Source organism: Ranitomeya variabilis, chromosome 4 (genome assembly GCF_051348905.1).
Source record: "Ranitomeya variabilis isolate aRanVar5 chromosome 4, aRanVar5.hap1, whole genome shotgun sequence".
Taxonomy (NCBI): domain Eukaryota; kingdom Metazoa; phylum Chordata; class Amphibia; order Anura; family Dendrobatidae; genus Ranitomeya; species Ranitomeya variabilis.
The window spans coordinates 633905812-633924760 of record NC_135235.1 but is presented as its reverse complement, the minus strand read 5'-3'; the positions used below and the strand labels follow the sequence as shown (position 1 = coordinate 633924760).

General features: G+C 44.4%; 1 protein-coding gene across 1 annotated transcript in view; it reads left to right on the top strand.

Annotated features, from left to right (window-relative positions):
• The window catches only part of LOC143767216 (uncharacterized), a 92740-nt gene extending 74196 nt beyond the window's left edge, over nt 1-18544 (top strand). Inside the window, exon 11 of the mRNA XM_077255364.1 lies at nt 11461-18544. Within this exon, the coding sequence (XP_077111479.1) occupies nt 11461-13220 (1760 nt within the window). The 3' untranslated portion in view covers nt 13221-18544. The remainder of the gene's footprint in view (nt 1-11460) is intronic.
• Nucleotides 18545-18949: the final 405 nt, after the last annotated feature.

The window sequence follows — 18949 nt, the reverse complement described above, 5'->3', positions numbered from 1 at the left end:
GGGTTGTCATTATGATTTAAAAAGAGAAAACATAGTAGTTTGACAATAAATGGCTTCACCCAACCACTAGCCATGAGTGGAGAAAAAGTTTTGGTTTTGGTGTTATCATTCATATTCTCTGAAAAAAGGCCAAGAAAGCAAAAGTTCTGCCGGGGTATGTAAACTTTTGAGCACAACTGTGTGTATGTATGCTCATATATACACTGCTCAAAAAAATAAAAGGAACACTAAAATCTCACATTCTAGATATCACTGAATGAAATATTCCAGTTGGAAATCTTTATTCATTACATAGTGGAATGTGTTGAGAACAATAAAACCTAACAATGATCAATGTAAATCACAACTAATATCCCATGGAGGTCTGGAATTGGAATGATGCAAAAATTTACAGTGGAAAATGAAGTTACAGGCTTATCCAACTTCAGTGGAAATGCCTCAAGACAAGGAAATGATGCTCAGTAGTATGTGCGGCCTCCACGTGCCTGTATGATCTGTTGTGAATTCCGTTCTCGGACTCCCTCCTGTGGTCATGAACGGTACTTAGGTGAGTTCTGTTCTTGGACTCCCTCTGGTGGCTTTGAGTGGAACTGCTGGTCCTTGAGGTTGGCTTTCTCAGCTGCCCTCGTTTATTGCTATGCTGGCTTCCCTATTTAACTCCACTCAGATTGTTACTTCATGCCAGCTGTCAATGTCTCAGTATTGGTTCAGATCTCTCTTGGACTTCTCTGATGACCTGTCTACTCCAGCAGAAGCTAAGTCCCTGATAGTTCATTTGTTGTTACTGCTTTCTGAATATATATAGTACTGCTAAATTCTAGTCCAGCTTGCTTTCATGATATTTCCTTGCTAGCTGGCAGCTCTGGGGGTGCAGAGTTGCACCTCCACACCGTGAGTCGGTGTGGAGGTCTTTTTGCATAATCTGCGTGGCTTTTTGTAGTTTTTTGTGCTGACCGCATAGTTCCCTTTTCTATCCTCTGACTATTTAGTGAAGACTGGCCTCCTTTGCTAAACCCTGTTTCATTCCTGTGTTTGTGACTTTCCTCTTAACTCACAGTCAATATATGTGGGGGCTGCCTTTTCCTTTGGAGAATTTCTCTGAGGCAAGGTAAGGCTTCTATTTCTCTCTTTAGGGGTAGTTAGCTCTTAGGCTGTGAAGAGGCGTCTAGGGACAGTTAGGTACTCTCCACGGCTATTTCTAGTGTGTGTGATAGGAGTAGGGTTTGCGGTCAGCAGAGTTCCCACTTCCCCAGAGCTTGTCCCTATTTCTGGTTTAATCATCAGGTCATTCCGGGTGCTCCTAACCACCAGGTCCATAACAATGATCCCCCTACAACGCCTGGGCATGCTCCTGATAAGGAGGCGGCGGATGGTCTCCTGAGGGATCTCCTCCCAAACCTGGACTAATGCATCGTGCAACTTCTGGACAGTCTGTGGTGCAACGTGACTTTAGTGGATGGTGTGAGACATGATGTTACAGATGTGTTCAATCGGATTCAGGTCTGGGGAACGGGCGGGCAAGTTCATAGCTTCAATGCCTTCATCTTGCAGGAACTGCTGACACACTCCAGCCACATGAGGTCTGGCATTGTCCTGCAATAGGAGGAACCCAGGGCCAACAGCACCAGCATATGGTCTCACAAGGGGTCTGAGGATCTTATCTCGGTACCTAATGGCAGTCAGGCTACCTCTGCGAGCAAAGAAATGCCACCCCACACTATTACTAACCCACTGCCAAACCTGTCATGCTGAAGGATATTGTAGGCAGCAAATCGCTCTCCACTGCATCTCCAGACTCTGTCACGTCTGTCACATGTGCTCAGTGTGAACCTGCCTTCATCTGTGAAGAGCACAGGACGAATTTGTCAATCCTGGTGTTCTGTGGCAAATTCCAAGCATCCTGCATGGTGTTGGGCTGTGAGCACAACCCCCATCTGTGGACGTTGGTCACTCAGACCATCCTCATGGAGTCGGTTTCTAACCATTTGTGCGGACATATGCACATTTGTGGCCTGCTGGAGATCATTTTGCAGGGCTCTGGCAGTGTTCCTCCTTGCACAAAGGCTAAGGTAGCGGTCCTGCAAATGGGTTGTTGCCCTCCTACGGCCCCTCCACGTCTCCTGGTGTACTAGCCTGTCTCCTGGTAGTGCCTCCAGCCTCTGAACACTACGCCGACAGACACAGGAAACCTTCTTGCCACAGCTCGCATTGATGTGCCGTCCTGAATGAGCTGCACTACCTGTACTACTAGTGTGGGTTGTAGAGTCCGTCTCATGCTACCACGAGTGTGAAAGCACAACCAACATTCAAAAGTGACCAAAAACATCAGCCAGTACAGACCAAATGTTTGGACACACCTCATTTAAAGATTTTTCTGTATTTTCATTACTATGAAAATTGTAAATTCACACTGAAGGCATCAAAACTCTGATTTAACACATGTGGAATTATATACTTAACAAAAAAGTGTGAAACAAATGAAAATATGTCTTATATTCTAGGTTCTTCAAAAGTAGCCACCTTTTGCTTTGATGACTGTTTTGCACACTCTTAGCATTCTCTTGACGAACTTCAAGAGGTAGTGGATCTCCGATTGATTGTACGTTCCTCTTGACCATCAAGTGTAATCCTAGGAACACCCCCTTGCTCTGTTTTTTTATTAATGAAAGCCAGGTGTCAGCTATGATGTTAATTGAACACGCATCTCCTGTACATACCTATTACACCATAGGTCGGGAAACGGTTAAGATATTAGCATTAGTGTAAGGTAAAACCGTCTTGTATGAATAGATTTATTGAAGGTCAACACTGAAAAAAAACATTTTATTAAGTTTAATTTAAAATAAATTAAGAAATCCACAACAAAGGTGAAAATGCAATGTGCAAAACTATACAGCTATATACAGATTGTAACGGGGTCTACTGTCCTGTAGTACCTCTTTCAGTACCACCCCGTGGGTCAAGAGGTCCACTCTGCTTTGGCTGGAGTCTGAATAAAAGACGCTGGCAGGAATTTCTTGATTACATGAGAGCATATAAAAGCTGACTGCTTCTCCACGTACTTCCAGTCTAAAGGTACCTTCACACGAAACGACATCGCTAGCGATCCGTGACGTTGCAGCGTCCTCGCTAGCGATATCGTTTAGTTTGACACGCAGCAGCGATCTGGATCCTGCTGTGATGTCGCTGGTCGCTGAATAAAGTCCAGAACTTTATTTGGTCGTCCGATCGCTGTGTATCGTTGTGTTTGAAAGCAAAAGCAACGATACCAGCGATGTTTTACACTGGTAACCAGGGTAAACATCGGGTTACCAAGCGCAGGGCCGCGCTTAGTAACCCGATGTTTACCCTGGTTACCAGCGTAAAAGTAAAAAAAACAAACAGTACATACTCACCTGCGCATCCCCTAGCGTCTGCTTCCTGACCCTTACTGAGCGCCGGCCCGAAATTGAAAGCACAGCGGTGACGTCACCGCTGTGCTGTTAGGGCCGGAGCTCAGTCAGTGTCAGGAAGCAGACGCTGGGGGGACGCGCAGGTGAGCATGTACTGTTTGTTTTTTTTTACTTTTACGCTGGTAACCAGGGTAAACATCGGGTTACTAAGCGCGGCCCTGCGCTTAGCAACCCGATGTTTACCCTGGTTACCTGGGGACCTCGGCATCGTTGGTCGCTGGAGAGCGGTCTGTGTGACAGCTCCCCAGCGATCAAACAGCGACGCTGCAGCGATCGGCATCGTTGTCGCTATCGCTGCAGCGTCGCTTCGTGTGAAGGTACCTTAAGAACACACTTTATTCACAGCCCACAGAATATATAACTGGACTGATGCATTTCACATAGAAACTATTATATGTACATATACTGCATAACATATTTTTGGTGCTGGGGGGTTCTGTAACCCGGCTCCCCTTTCAGCGACGCGATCGGCATACACAGTCTGATCCTTAACGGATCGGTTTGGGGATGACCGAAGTTTATGGGGTTGGTACAAGTTCCGTTTGTCGACTTAGTCCATTGGCGTTACCGTTTTGTTTGCCGGGTCTGTAGTGGATGGTGAAGTCCAGAGGTTGTAGGGCTAAACTCCACCGCAGTAATCTGGCGTTGTCTCCGGAGACCCGATTAAGCCAGACTAGGGGATTATGGTCCGTTAGGAGGGAAAACTGTCGTCCATACAAATATGGGTGTAATTTTTTGAGTGCCCATACTATTGCCAGGCACTCCTTCTCGATGGCCACATAGCTCACTTCACGGGGCAGTAGTTTCCGACTCAGGTAAGCTACCGGGTGTTCTTGGCCGTCCGGCCCGACTTGGCTCAGTACTGCCCCCAATCCAAACATAGAAGCATCTGTGTGCACAAGGAAACGTTTAGTTGGATCGGGTGCGGCCAATACAGGGGTATTGGTGAGGGCGTCCTTTAGCTAGCGGAAGGCTTCCTCACACTCTGGGGTCCAGGTTACCTGGCGGGGTTGGTTCTTACAGGTCAGATCAGTGAGGGGCTTGGCTATGCTGCTGTAATTGGGAACGAATTTCCTGTAATACCCCGCTGTCCCTAGAAACGCCATGACCTGGGTTTTAGTGCGTGGGGTGGGCCATTTGACTATGGCCTCAATCTTGGCTGGTTCTGGTCTCTGTTTCCCACTTCCCACCCAATGCCCTAAATACTGAACCTCTGCCCACGTGACACTTGTTTGGGTTCAGGGTGATTCCGGCCTTGTGGATCCTGTCTAATACTGTCTCTAGGTGATTTAGATGCTCTTCCCATGTCGCGCTGTAGATGGCGATGTCATCCAGGTAGGCAAACGCATAGTCCTGGAGACCATCCAGAAGCCGGTCAGCCAGCCTCTGGAAGGTCGCCGGGGAAGTCTTCATCCCGAATGGCATAACTCGAAACTGGAATAAGCCAAACGGTGTGACAAATGCCGACTTGGGAATAGCATCAGGTCTAAGGGGAATCTGCCAGTAGCCTTTGCATAGATCGATGGTGGTCAAATACTTTGCCCCTGCCAGCCGGTCTAACAAGTCATCCACACGCGGCATGGGATACGCATCCGTCACTGTTTTCTCATTGAGCTTACGATAGTCTACACAAAACCGTGTAGTCCCATCTTTCTTGGGCACTAACACTACGGGGGATGCCCAGGGACTATCTGACTCTTCAATGACCCCTAAACGCAACATCCCTTGTATCTCTTGTCACATCCCTTCTCGTACAGACTCCGGGACGCGGAAGGGGGGTTGTCGCAGGGGGGGGTCTGATCCTGGGTCTCAACCTTGTGTTGTGCCAGGTGGATGTACCCCGGTCTCCCTGAAAACATCCTCTGTCGCTGCCTCAACAACACCTCTGCCTGCTGTCTCTCCCGGGGACCTAGGTCTTCACCCCAGTGTACCTGGTCCCATGTTTTAGACTGAGTCCTCTCCCCTAAGACATCAGGCAAGGGAAGTCCGGCTAAATCCTCTGCTTCAGGTGCACAGATGGCCACTACCTCTTCAGGGCGCTCCCGGTAGGGCTTCAGCATATTCACGTGGAACATGCGGATAACCCTGGGGTCGTCACAATCGGCGACATTATAGGTGGTGTCGGCTATTTTCCCCACTACCTGGTAGGGCCCCTGCCATGCAGCTTGGAACTTGTTCTGCCTAGTGGGCTCTAACACCAGAACCTTCTGCCCTATTTCCAAGGTGCGCACTCTGGCCCTCCGATCGTACCATACGCGCTGGCGCCGCTGGGCCACCTGCATGTTCTCACGTACAGCCTGGGTCAGCTCCTGTAGGCGGTCCCGGAATTCCAGCACATAGGGTACAATAGGTACCCCTTCTATGATGCCCTCCCCTTCCCAGTGTTCTAGCACTAAATCTAGGGGTCCCCTTACCCGTCTCCCGTATACAATTTAGAATGGGGAGAACCCCGTGGATTCTTAGGGCACCTCTCGATAGGCAAACAGGAGGCGAGGCAAGAATTTCTCCCAGTCCTTGTAGGTCCTGGTAAAAGTCCCAATGAGTTGTTTTAACGTCCTGTTAAAGCGTTCACACAACCCATTGGTTTGCGGGTGGTACGGGGCGCTTCTAATGGACTTTATGCTGCACAGCTTCCACAGTTGATTGGTCACCTCTGCTGTAAACTGGGTACCCTGGTCCGAGATAATCTCCCGGGGAAATCCAACCCGTGAGAAAACCTGGAGCAGGGCAGCCGCCACCGTCTCTGCCAGTATGTTAGGTAACGCAACCGCCTCTGGATACCGTGTGGCATAATCTACAACTGTCAATATATACCTTTTCCCTGACGGACTGGGTTTGGCTAACGGCCCTATCAGATCGACCGCTACTCGGCTAAATGGTTCCTCCACAATGGGGAGGGGGCGTAATTTGGCTTTGCATCAATTTCCCCTCTTGCCAATGCGCTGGCAACTGTCACAGGTCTGGCAGTATTGACGAACATCATAGGTTACCCCCGGCCAAAAGAAGTTTTGTGTCAGACGATGCCTGGTGCGACTAACGCCGAAGTGCCCAGCCAAGGTTATGTCATGAGAGATTCGCAGTAACTCCTGCCTATACTTCTTGGGAACTACCAGCTGTCGTTTTATAGTGGGGCTCGTCCCTCTGTGGTGCTGCTCTGTGATCCGGTAGAGGAGTCCCTGCTTCCATACAAGCTGCTCCCCTTCCAGTACCCCTCTCACCTCTTGTGCCTTCCCACGATATCCCTCCAATGAAGGATCCTCAAGTAACTCCCTCTTAAATTCATCTGGGGTGGCCCAAGAAATGTGTCTGGCTATGGGAATACGTGTAGGACTGGGATGTCTTACCTGGGCCTCCTCTGAGTGTGATTCCGCCTCCGCAGCTCGAGCTTGTCTCCGGGTGGTCACAGGATATGTCTCAGCCAGAGGGGCAACCGAGAAGGCAGACAACATGGGCCCCAAGTCATTTCCCGGCAAAACGTCTGCAGGCAAATCCTCCATCAAGCCGACCTCAACAAGGCCATCCCCAACTCCCCAGTTCAGGTGAATCCTGGCAGTGGGCAGTCGATGTATGGCTCCCCCTGCTACATGGACTGCCACTGTCCGGTCCGTCTTCTCTTGGTCCCGGACAAGATGAGGCTTCACAAGAGTCAAAGTTGCTCCGGAATCTCTTAGTCCCTGCATGCGTTTCCCATTAACCCACGCGACCTGTCGATGCTGTTGTCGATTATCTTCCCGGGCTGCCTGCACAGGGTCTACTTCATGCAGCACTTCCTCCATGTCTTCCACCCCTTGGTTAGTTGTAGCCCCCAATGTCGGGTCAGCTTCGCCTTGGTAGCAGTGTACAGCTTCCCGGCGGAAGGTAGCTGTTCCCGCCTTTGGCCACTGGGTATGCTGAGTCCGGTTGGGACATTGTCTTTGCAGGTGGCCCAGCTGACGGCAGGTGTGGCATCGCGCCCCAGGGGAACTGTAGTAGGCCGGGTTTCTAGCTGGTCCCCCTACAATCTTCGGTGGTTTGGGGCCCTCCAGGTCCATGGGCAGACCCCTAGTGACCATCTTTGATCTGGACAACTGAGGCCTCCTGGCGTCATGATGTTCATCGGCCAGACGAGCGGCTTCCTCAAGAGTCATTGGCCGCCTGTCCCGAAGCCATTCCTGTGTCTCGGGGGTTAGTCCATTAAAGAATCGTTCTAACAAGAAGAGCTGGAGGACATCCTCCTTAGTGGTTGCTTGGCTCCCTTGTACCCACTGTAGCAGTGACCGCCGTAATTTACAGGCCCATTTAGCGTGGGTATCGGTTACTCGTTTTATAAGTCCACGGAACTTTTGGCGGTATGCCTCTGGTGTCAGCGCATACCGGGCCAAGATCACTTCTTTGATCCGCTCATAGTCCATACAATCCTCATCAGGTACCCCGCGATAGGCGTCCGCTGCCCGGCCTGTCAGCTTGCTGGCCAGAATCTGAACCCGTTCCTCCGGCTTCACTTTATGAAGGGCACACTGCCGCTCAACGTCCTGCAGAAAGCAATCAATGTCTTCCTCTGCCTCCCCCAACTGTCGGAAGGCATTATACTGGATCTTTTTGTGGCTTACTGTTGAAGGTACCTGAGCGGAGGCCAGAGCTCCCCTTGCTCGCTGACTCTCCTCTCTCCATCTTGGCCAGCTCCACTTTGGTCCGCTCTGGATCTCCATCTTGGCCAGCTCCACTTTGGTCCGCTCTGCCATCTCTTCCTTCAGATCAGTACGCACATCAGCCATCACCTCTCGTATGATTTCTACTGCAGGGTTTGGGCCATAGAACGCCAGTCTGTTCGTTACCTCCCTCTGGAATTCAGTCTCCTCCACATTCACATTGGGGGGCGCTGCACTGTCGTGTTCCATGATGGCTGCTATCAAATCCGCATTTGTTTTGTTGCTGGCGATTAACCCTCGGGCTTCCACCAGATCTTTTAATGTAGTCCTCTTTAACTTCTGGTAGTTGTTTTCCATTCATTCCTTTCCTCCTGTAGAAGGGGTCTCACATCCCACTGCTGCCACCAGTGTAAAGGGGTCTACTGTGCTGTAGTACCTCTTTCAGTACCACCCCGTGGGTCAAGAGGTCCACTCTGCTTTGGCTGGAGTCTGAATGAAAGATTCTGGCAGGAATTTCTTGATTACATGAGAGCATATAAAAGCTGACTGCTTCTCCACGTATTTCCAGTCTAAGAACACACTTTATTCACAGCCCACAGAATATATAACACAGATACACAGGGCAGGCCAATAGAAATACAGGCCAGACATACATTACAATAGCTGCAGGGGGTCGGAGCCTGCCAATATTTACTGTGGGAATTACAAAGGTGAAGGTGGGGGAGGTCAGAAGGAAAATATCTTGTCCAGGGGCGCAGCCTGTGGACTGATGCATTTCACATGGAAACTATTATATACTAGATTGTGGCCCGATTCTAATGCATCAGGTATTCTAGAATATGCATGTCCCCGTAGTATATGGACAATGATGATTCCAGAATTCGCGGCAGACTGTGCCCGTCGCTGATTGGTCGAGGCAACCTTTATGACATCATCGTCCCCATGGCAACCATTATGACATCTACGTCGATACTGTGCCCGTCGCTGATTGGTCGAGGCGAATTCGTGGCAGACTGTGCCCGTTGCTGATTGGTCGAGGCAACCTTTGACATCATCGTTGCCATGCTGTGCCCGTCGCTGATTGGTCGAGGCCTGGCGGCCTCGACCAATCAGAGACGCAGGATTTCCAGGACAGACAGAAAGACCCTTAGACAATTATATATATATAGATACATATACTGCATAACATATTCTTGGTGCTGGGGGGTTCTGTAACACAGATAATTACCTAGGGCTAAGAGCACCAAAAGGTGGCTTAGCATAACATATAAGAGCTAGCCCTATATCCTTCTGTCGCTTACAGTAGTATGGTTAATTATACCTACTATGTGTATTGAATGTCCTCATAATCTGACCACAAGAATGTATGTCAGACAAATAATGGGAGGCAATTATTAGTCCTACAATACAACGCCTCATCAATTAAAAAGTGGTATAACTAATTAACCAGGGTACCCAAACAATTGCTGTAAGTATTACCTAAAAATATATCCTCGTGTACCAGCGTCTACAGTAACTGTATTTCAACAAGTAATCAATCATACTAATAAACAAAACCAATAGGTAAGTACCAGACACATCAGAAAGAGTACATTAGTTGTAAAGATATGCAAAGTCACAATTGATTGCTTATCTGTTCAGACTGGTGCTCCAGGTACACAGGTAAATGCCAGAGGTGATCAGCCATGGGTCTAGAGGAGGACTGACCTCCATAATGTTACATAACTGACCTGTTGGATGGTATAAATCGACATCTCTCGTTATCTACTTCTAGTGCGAAAATCAGATGTAGTTTAAGGTCAATTTTATGCAGAAATATAAAAATTTTTCGCAAACTTTCAGTCACCAGTATAAGGCTAAGTGATTTACACAAAAACGAGGGACAGACAACTACTATGTTTGCAGAGGACACTGCTGCAAATAGGAAATTTTCAGATCCCCCAGTGCTTCTAAATTCAGCCAATGTTTCTGTTGGCTTACATGACATGTATGAGTATGAAGGACTTGATCTCCTTTCTTGTATCCACTGTTTACTTACATTAATAAAAAGATATACAAAACCTTACTTTTTTTCTGTAAAGCCATGACTTGTGTACACGATCAATTTCCTCCAATGTGCTTGTACCTGTCAGGGAATGTATGAGAAGGAATCTCTTAATAAAACTGATTACAGATCTCTTTTACGAGTATCTTCTGAATGTGTAACTGGAACAGATTCATGACAGACACAGGGAATCATGACATGAAAAGTGGCTATAATAGAGTAGTGAACATTTGTAAGGACATAACCTGGTGGCCTAACACTGTGATCTCAGGGTATGTGCACACGTTGCGGATTTCTTGCAGAAATTTCCTGAAGAAAACCGGAAATTTTCTGCAAGAAATCCGCATTTTTTTTTTTGCGTTTTTTTTCCGTTTTTTTCGCGTTTTTTTAGCATTCTGCAAGTGTAGTTAGCTTGCAGAATGCTAAAGTTTTCCAAGCGATCTGTAGCATCGCTTGGAAAACTGACTGACAGGTTGGTCACACTTGTCAAACATAGCGTTTGACAAGTGTGACCAACTTTTTACTATAGATGCAGCTTATGCAGCATCTATAGTAAAAGATAGAATGTTTAAAAATAATAAAAAAAATAAAAAAATGCTTATACTCACCCAGACATCTCACCGGCGTCCGTTCTGTATAGCTGGTGTGTGCGCACAGGACCTTCCGTGACGTCACGGTCACGTGAGCGGTCACATGACCGCTCACGACCAATCACAGGGCAGTGACGTCATCGGCAGGTCTTTCGCCGCACACCAGCTACAGGAACCGAACGGCAGCGTGCAGTGGAGGCGGGAAGACATCGAGGGTGAGTATAGGACTGTTTTTTATTTTAATTCTTATTTTTTTACCACTTATATGGTGCCCAGTGCGTGGAGGAGAGTCTCCTCTCCTCCACCCTGGGTACCAACCGCACATAATCTGCTTACTTCCCGCATGGTGTGCACAGCCCCGTGCGGGAAGTAAGCAGATCAATGGACCCCTAGGTGTGCGGAATCCCCTGCAATTCCGCATTTTAATGAACATGTTGCTTTTTTTTCCGCAATGCGATTTTTTCGCGGGAAAAAAGGCTACATTTGCACAAAAAATGCGGAATACACTGAAAATAATGGGAGGCATATGTAAGCGTTTTTTTCGCGTTTTTATCACGTTTTTATAGCGAACAAACGCGAAAAAAACGCGAAAAATCCTGAACGTGTGCACATGGCCTCAGTCCCGCTTTGTGGTCTATTGTCCAGTTTGCACAGACATGTTATAAAGAATATAATAGTATAAATAATATTATAATTTCGATGCCATGTTTCTAAAAAAATCTTAAAATAATTTTTATTCTTGGCAGGTGACTTTACTAGGAGCACTGAAGGACGTCTGATATTCTCTGATTTGTCAGCAGATAATTTTCATATGACTCCTGATACTTATGAAGAACATGTCATTATACCAGATACACCTCAAGATGTTATCAGAAAAAATCTGTCACCTGATTTTTTTCAACAGCTCCTTGTTTCTGCTTTATCAATGACAAATATGCAAAAGAAAAGTAACAAAAGGGCTCTTCATCATGAAACAGCTTACAAAGGGAAGAAACCATTTTCATGTTCAGAATGTGGGAAAGGTTTTACAAGGAAATCACATTGCGATAGACATCTGCTAATACACACAGGGGAGAAGCCACTTTCATGTTCAGAATGTGGAAAATGTTTTATGTACAGATCATATCTTGTAGAACATCAGATGGTACACACAGGGCAGAAACCATTTCCATGTTCAGAATGTGGGAAAGGTTTTACAAAGAAATCAGTTCTTGATAGACATCTGCTAATACACACAGGGGAGAAGGCATTTTCATGTTCAGAATGTGGTAAAGGTTTTACAATTAAATCACTTCTTGATAGACATCTGCTAATACACACAGGGGAGAAGCCATTTTCATGTTCAGAATGTGGGAAAGGTTTTACAATGAAATCACTTCGCGATAGACATCTGCTAATACACACAGGGGAGAAGCCATTTTCATGTTCAGAATGTGGAAAATGTTTTACATACAGATCATGTCTTGTAGAACATCAGATGGTACACACAGGGCAGAAACCATTTCCATGTTCAGAATGTGGGAAAGGTTTTACAAATAAATCACTTCTTGATGGACATCTGCTAATACACACAGGGGAGAAGCCATTTTCATGTTCAGAATGTGGGAAAGGTTATATAAAGAAATCACATCTTGATAGACATCTGCTAATACACACAGGGGAGAAGCCATTTTCATGTTCAGAATGTGGGAAAGGTTTTACAATGAAATCACATCGCGATAGACATCTGCTAACACACACAGGGGAGAAGCCACTTTCATGTTCAGAATGTGGAAAATGTTTTAAAGACAGATCATGTCTTGTAGAACATCAGATGGTACACACAGGGCAGAAACCATATCCATGTTCAGAATGTGGGAAAGGTTTTACAAAGAAATCACTTCTTGATAGACATCTGCTAATACACACAGGGGAGAAGCCATTTTCATGTTCAGAATGTGGAAAATGTTTTAATCTGAAAACTAGTCTTGTTGCACATCTGAAAACTCACACAGGGGAGAAGCCATTTTCATGTTCAGAATGTGGCAAACGATATTGTGATACATCCGCACTTTCAAAACATCGGAGAATTCACACAGGGGAAAAGCCATTTTCTTGTTCAGAATGCGGGAAAAGTTTTACACAAAAATCAAATTTAATGAATCATCAGATAATTCACACAGGGGAGAAACCATTTGCTTGTTCAGAATGTGAGAAATGTTTTATCAGGAAATCAAGACTGGTTGTACATCAGAGAATTCACACAGGGCAGAAACCATTTTCATGTTCAGAATGTGGGCAATATTTCCGTATTAAATCAGAACTTGCTAGACACCAGAGAATTCACACAGGGTCGAAGCCATATTCATGTTCAGAATGTGGGAAATGTTTTACAACAAAATCCGGTCTTGTTAAACATCAGAAAATACATACAGGGGAGAAGCCATTTTCATGTTCAGAATGTGGGAAATGTTTTAATCGGAAAGCAAATCTTGTTACGCATCTAAAAACTCACACAGGAAAGTAGCCATTTTCTTTTTTTTTAAACTGAAAGTTTTTTTTATTTTGTAGCAGCATAATATAACAATAAACAGAAAATCAAAGTCTAGAAGAGGAAGAAGATAAAAAAAGCGATATATGGACCTCATTACATAAAGAACCAAAGCATATGAATAGAGAGGGATAATCATGGTTTGAAACAATGCAAAAAGAAACAAGAAAGGAGCGGCACAGCCAGTAGCACAGAGGTTCTTCCAAGACTATGATCAGGGTATAGTGCAAAATTCATAAACTAAATAGCCGCCTGAAAAAAACGTTGGTGCTCTTCTGAATAAACATCCATCTGTACAGTCCATGCAAGAAAAATTGAGAAGGCACTCACCGGTCTTCAGAAAATCAATTCTTAATTAATTCCATCTTCAGATAAAATTCATGGCCAGGGGAAAAGCGCAAGCACAGCGCGAAACGGCCATCGTCCTCCCCTGCTCACACGAGCTTCGGCTCTCCTTTTACCCTGGCCATGGATTTTATTTGAAGATGGAATTAATAAAGAATTGATTTCCGAAGACCGGTGAGTGCCTTCTCAATTTTTCTTGCATGGACTGTATAATCATGGTTTGAGCTTTTCCATAGCATGGGTCCTAGCCATCTCTATGAACCATTCTTCTAAAGATTGGGGGGGGTACTGAATTCCATTGAAGTGGTATTATTGTTTTAGCTAAAGTAGATGCCTTTTAATAGTGGTTTTCTTATACACCTGTTTGGGCATAGAAAACATGTATAACAGTGTAGCCTCTGGTGTCCTAGGTGCTGAAACACCTGTCAACTCCTTAACAACACTTATGACTTCATCCTAGAAAGTTTCTAGAAGCTGGCAAGACCACTTTAAATGTGACATCATCTTCCCATGCACCCTGCAATGCCAACATAGACTAGATACCTCGGGGAACTATTCATGCAAAGCATTGGGGACTCGCTACCACCTTGAAACAATTTTATAGCTTGTATCTTGTAATTTACTGGCCTTACCGATTTGTAGGAGAGGAAAAAGCATTTGTCCCACTGATACTTCTTAAATGTGCTTAGGAGCAGATTTTTTCAAGCCTTGCAAAATGGAGGAAGGTTTTCCAGATCTGGGTCTGTCAACAATTTTTATATATCAGAGATGGCATGTGGAGGGCATAGAGTGGTGACACACAACATTTCCAAAGGGATTAAATAGCAGACAGATTATGGATGACTGTCCAATGAAGAGTAAATATGTTGAGGTTGTATGTATTCAAAATTATGATGTAGCCTCTGAGGACAGTCACATAGGAAAGTAGAAAGGGGCAAGAGAATACCAAATGGGGCTACTTGGTGTATATGTAAAGACATCTTTTTTGAGCTGGCTAGAAAGGAATTTGCGGAAGAGGTCAAATGGAAACCTATAGTGATCAGTTATAGGCATCAATAGTCCCCTCTGATCAACCAAAACATCCTTTTCACTTGGTGTATATATTGTCTTCAGTGTCTGCCTGATGCTGTATGATACTGAAATATTATTAAGCAACATGAGGGGCAAGTCCATGAAAAAGAGGATGCCAACACCAAGCGAATTCAAGGATCGCTGCATGGGCTGATGCTAGATAATATCAACGGCTTTCAGGATAACCGACACCAGTAGTATTTTTGGACTACATATTTGATTGCAAACAAAACAACTAAAACAGCTTTAAATTTTAACCCCAAAAAAGGAATGTACAGTATATACACCGAGATGGATTGCAGCAGTTATACAGTAGCAGGCTAGGTTGATTGTTATCTTAAGAACATTGACTTTGCCATACAAGGAAAATTCTCTCCAATTCCGGGAATTAAGATGCAACTCCAACCAGGAGAAAGATATTTGAACATTGAGAGAAAATAGCCTTTAGATTGGGGGTGAGGGAACATCAATGCACAGATAGTTGATATTGCTCCTTGGGGGCCATTTAGAATGGAAGTTGGACACCAGAGTGTTCACTTACTGTTGATGTAGAAAGACATTTAAGGCTTCAGATTTGTTAATGTTGAATTGTGACCATTTCTCAAACTGCATCAATTCAATCAGAGAGGGGCCAGATATGTGGATTTCTAATATAAATTTGTGTGAAAAAGTGTTTGCCCCCTTCCTGATTTCTTATTTTATTTTTGTCACATTTAAATGTTTCAGATCAGCAAATAAATTTAAATGCTAGATAAATATAACACAAGTAAACACAAAATCCAGTTTTTAAATGAAGTTCTTTATTTTTAAGGGAAAAAGAAGTCCAAACCTACAGGGCCTGTTTGAAAAAATGATTGCCCCCTAAACCCAATAACTGGTTGGGCCACCCTTAGCAGCAACAACAGCAATCAAGTGTTTGCGATATCTGGCAATGAGTCTTGTACAAAGCTCTGGAGGAATTTAGCTCCTTTCATGTTTGCAGAATTGTTGTAATTCAGCCATATTGGAGGGTTTTGGAGCTTTAACAGCTTTTGTAAGGTCATAACATAGCACCTCAATCAGATTTAGGTCAGGAATTTGACTAGCTACTCCAAAGTCTTAATTTTTTTTTTAAAGCCATTCAGAGCTGGACTTGTTGGTGTGTTTTGGATCATTATCCTGCTGCATAACCCAAGTACATTTCAGCTTGAGGTCATGAACTGATGGCCGGACATTTTCCTTCAGGATTTTTCGGTAGACAGCAGAATTCATGGTTCTATTCTCCACACAGCTAACATAGAAAAAACTCAGAAAAAATACATACAATGAGATACGGCCTTCCCAAAACCCTGTCTGATGACAAATGCACACTTAGCAGGATGCAGCAGGCCTCCACTGATAAAGGCTAGGAGCGGCACAGGTGCAAACTACTTGATAAAAACAACCACCCCCACCCTCCAAACATTGCAGGGGTTGACTGCCTAGTAGAAAAAATGCACATTGATATAACTCACATAGGACGCCAGTCACACTGATAAGTGTGGTGCACAGTGTCTGGAATGCAACCTATTAATGACGCCCCTTGTATTAACAGGCAGGCTGCCCAGCACTATAATATGCAGCACACAGTGACAGACGCCCCAGAAAAACCTAACCAACATAAAGAGGCCTGGCCACATCCTGCAAAAAAGGATATGATATAGTGCAAAAAAATGTATGCATATGATAAACACATACACTATATGAGGTATTGGTTTAATATTTTGGCCAAAATAAAGTAAGCCCGCAACCCAATGTCAAGGGTCCTCATAATATTGCTGGTCCTACCACTAATATCAAAAAACAGCTAACATAGAAAAAACTCAGAAAAAATACATACTATGAGATAATGCTGTGTTAATACTTATGTGATTATGTGTGATAATACTTATGATAATGCTGTGTTTTTATCCGCATCACGGATAAAAAAAATGCAACATTTGCACGCTTTTGTATGCGTTTTTGCATGCGTTCTCGTTTTTTATGCCCATGCGTTTGATAGGAAAAAATAGTTTCAAGAAGAATTTCCTTGAAACAATCCACGCCCAATGAGAGTGGCTCTTGGGATTTCACTATATAAACCCTTGTACAGATGAAATCCTCACATTTTGCTCCTGTATCCTGTGTCAAGATGGATCTTCGCATGAAGAGTTTTTATCGGAATCTGGATTTGGATGTCAACTTTTTTTTTTCCTTTGCATTTGCTTGTGAGCAAGAACGGAAAAGAGAAAAACAGAGAAGGGCGCTTTTGGCAGCACCCGAGTCTTGAACTACGACAGAGCCGTGGAGCCTACCACTCCTTATTCAGTGAGCTCCGTGAAAACCCACAGAAATATTTTGAGTACACGAGGATGTCTCAAGACACCTTCATGGAATTGCTGGACCGTGTACAAGGAGCCATCAGCAGGCAGGACACCCAGCTCCCTAGAGTGATTCCTGCTGAGGAACGTCTGCTGGTGATACTAAGGTATGTAATATTTAAACATTAACGCCTGTCATAATTATTATTGTTATGCAATGCGCTTAATATTTTTCCCTTCTTTTGTTTTGCTAAATTACTGTTTAAATAATATTGCTATAAAAGCCATGTTCTTTCTCTTTTTTTTTTTTCTTTCTTTCTCTGTTTTGCAAAACCCCGTCACAAATATTATTGTTCTGATTTATTTTTTTCTTTCACTTTTCGGCAGATTCTTGGCTACCGGAGAGACCCTATCATCACTCCATTTTCAGTTCCGGATAAGAATTTCAGCACTATCTGGGATTGTCACAGACACCTGTCGAGCTTTGTGGGATGTTCTCTGTGCGGATTTTATCCCCCTACCCACCACGGAAATCTGGCAGCAAACTTTCAGACCAATTTTTTTAAGTTTGTGATTTTCCCAACTGTTTGGGAGCAGTGGACGGAAAGCATATCAGGATTACCAGACCGGCTGGAACTGGATCCGAGTACTTATAATATACTTATAATAATACTTATTATACTTGTAATTATAAAAATATTTTTCCATAGTGCTAATGGCGATTTCAGCTGTAGGTTTGTTGCCGTGGACATTGGATCTTTTGGTCGTGGTAATGACTCCCAGACATTTAAAAACTCGGACATGGGCCAAAGGTTGTATGGGAATTATTTTAATTTCCCCCTGCCACAACCTCTTCCCAACACTCAAGGCCCACCAATGCCATTTATTGTGGTTGGGAATGAGGCCTTTCAGATGTGTGGAAACCTCCTGAAACCATACTCCAGTCGGGACTTGAACCACACAAAAAGGATTTTTAATTACAGACTGACCAGGGCAAGAAGAACTGTTGAATATGCCTTTGGTATCCTTGTCTTAAAATGGCTCATTTTAGGGACAGCCATTAATCTCAAAATTGAGACAGTCGATGAGATGGTGAAGGTGTGTGTGGTTCTGCAGAACTACATAATGGCTAAAGAGCGACCCAACATTGAACTTGATGAACCTGTTTCTAACGCATTGCCAGATTACCATCATCACCCTTTGCGTCCTACTTTGTTTCTGAGAGTGGACATCTGTCCTGGCGAGATGACATGGTTTAGTGTTCTTGTAATGTTGTGGAATGTTATGTACCTGTAATCATTTAAATTTACTTTAATGTTTGCTGTCAATAAAACACCTATATTTAAACATCTGTTCCAAGTGTCCTCTATATTAGAATGATAATTTTTAAAGTTTAATAAGGTGATCACCGGTTCACAACTACAGTTTTTATATAGTTCACTCGCTGTATCATGCAGATTGCACAAGACAGGGATTGGATTATAACCAAATTGGGTTATGTCACCCATGCCTTACACTACACCTCTTCTCTCTGAGGTCAGTGCTATGGTAGGTGACATTGGATTAGCTCCTTTGTCTCTTCAGTCTGCATTTCTATATTACTATATATTACTGCAGACTGAAGAGATGATGAAGCTAATCCACCTCATATCTTTACTCACCTGCCCGTGTGTCAGAACTATGGCACTCAGGATGCAGAAAACACTGCATCCTGAGTGCACTAGTGCTGACACTTGGGCAGGCAAGCATTGTTGACCCCTGACCTTTTTTACTGTATTAATATATATTTTTTGAGGATTTTCAGTCCTCTTTGTGTTTTTGCCACCTCATAGCTCCATTACACACACAAGAAGCAATTTGCGGTGTAAAGCAAATAAAAAAGAGGAGCTGTAGATTGTGTGTCATGGAGATATGAGGTGGCAAAAACACAGTGTGTGAATACGGCGACATGTGTGTTGACGGCGCACGGTG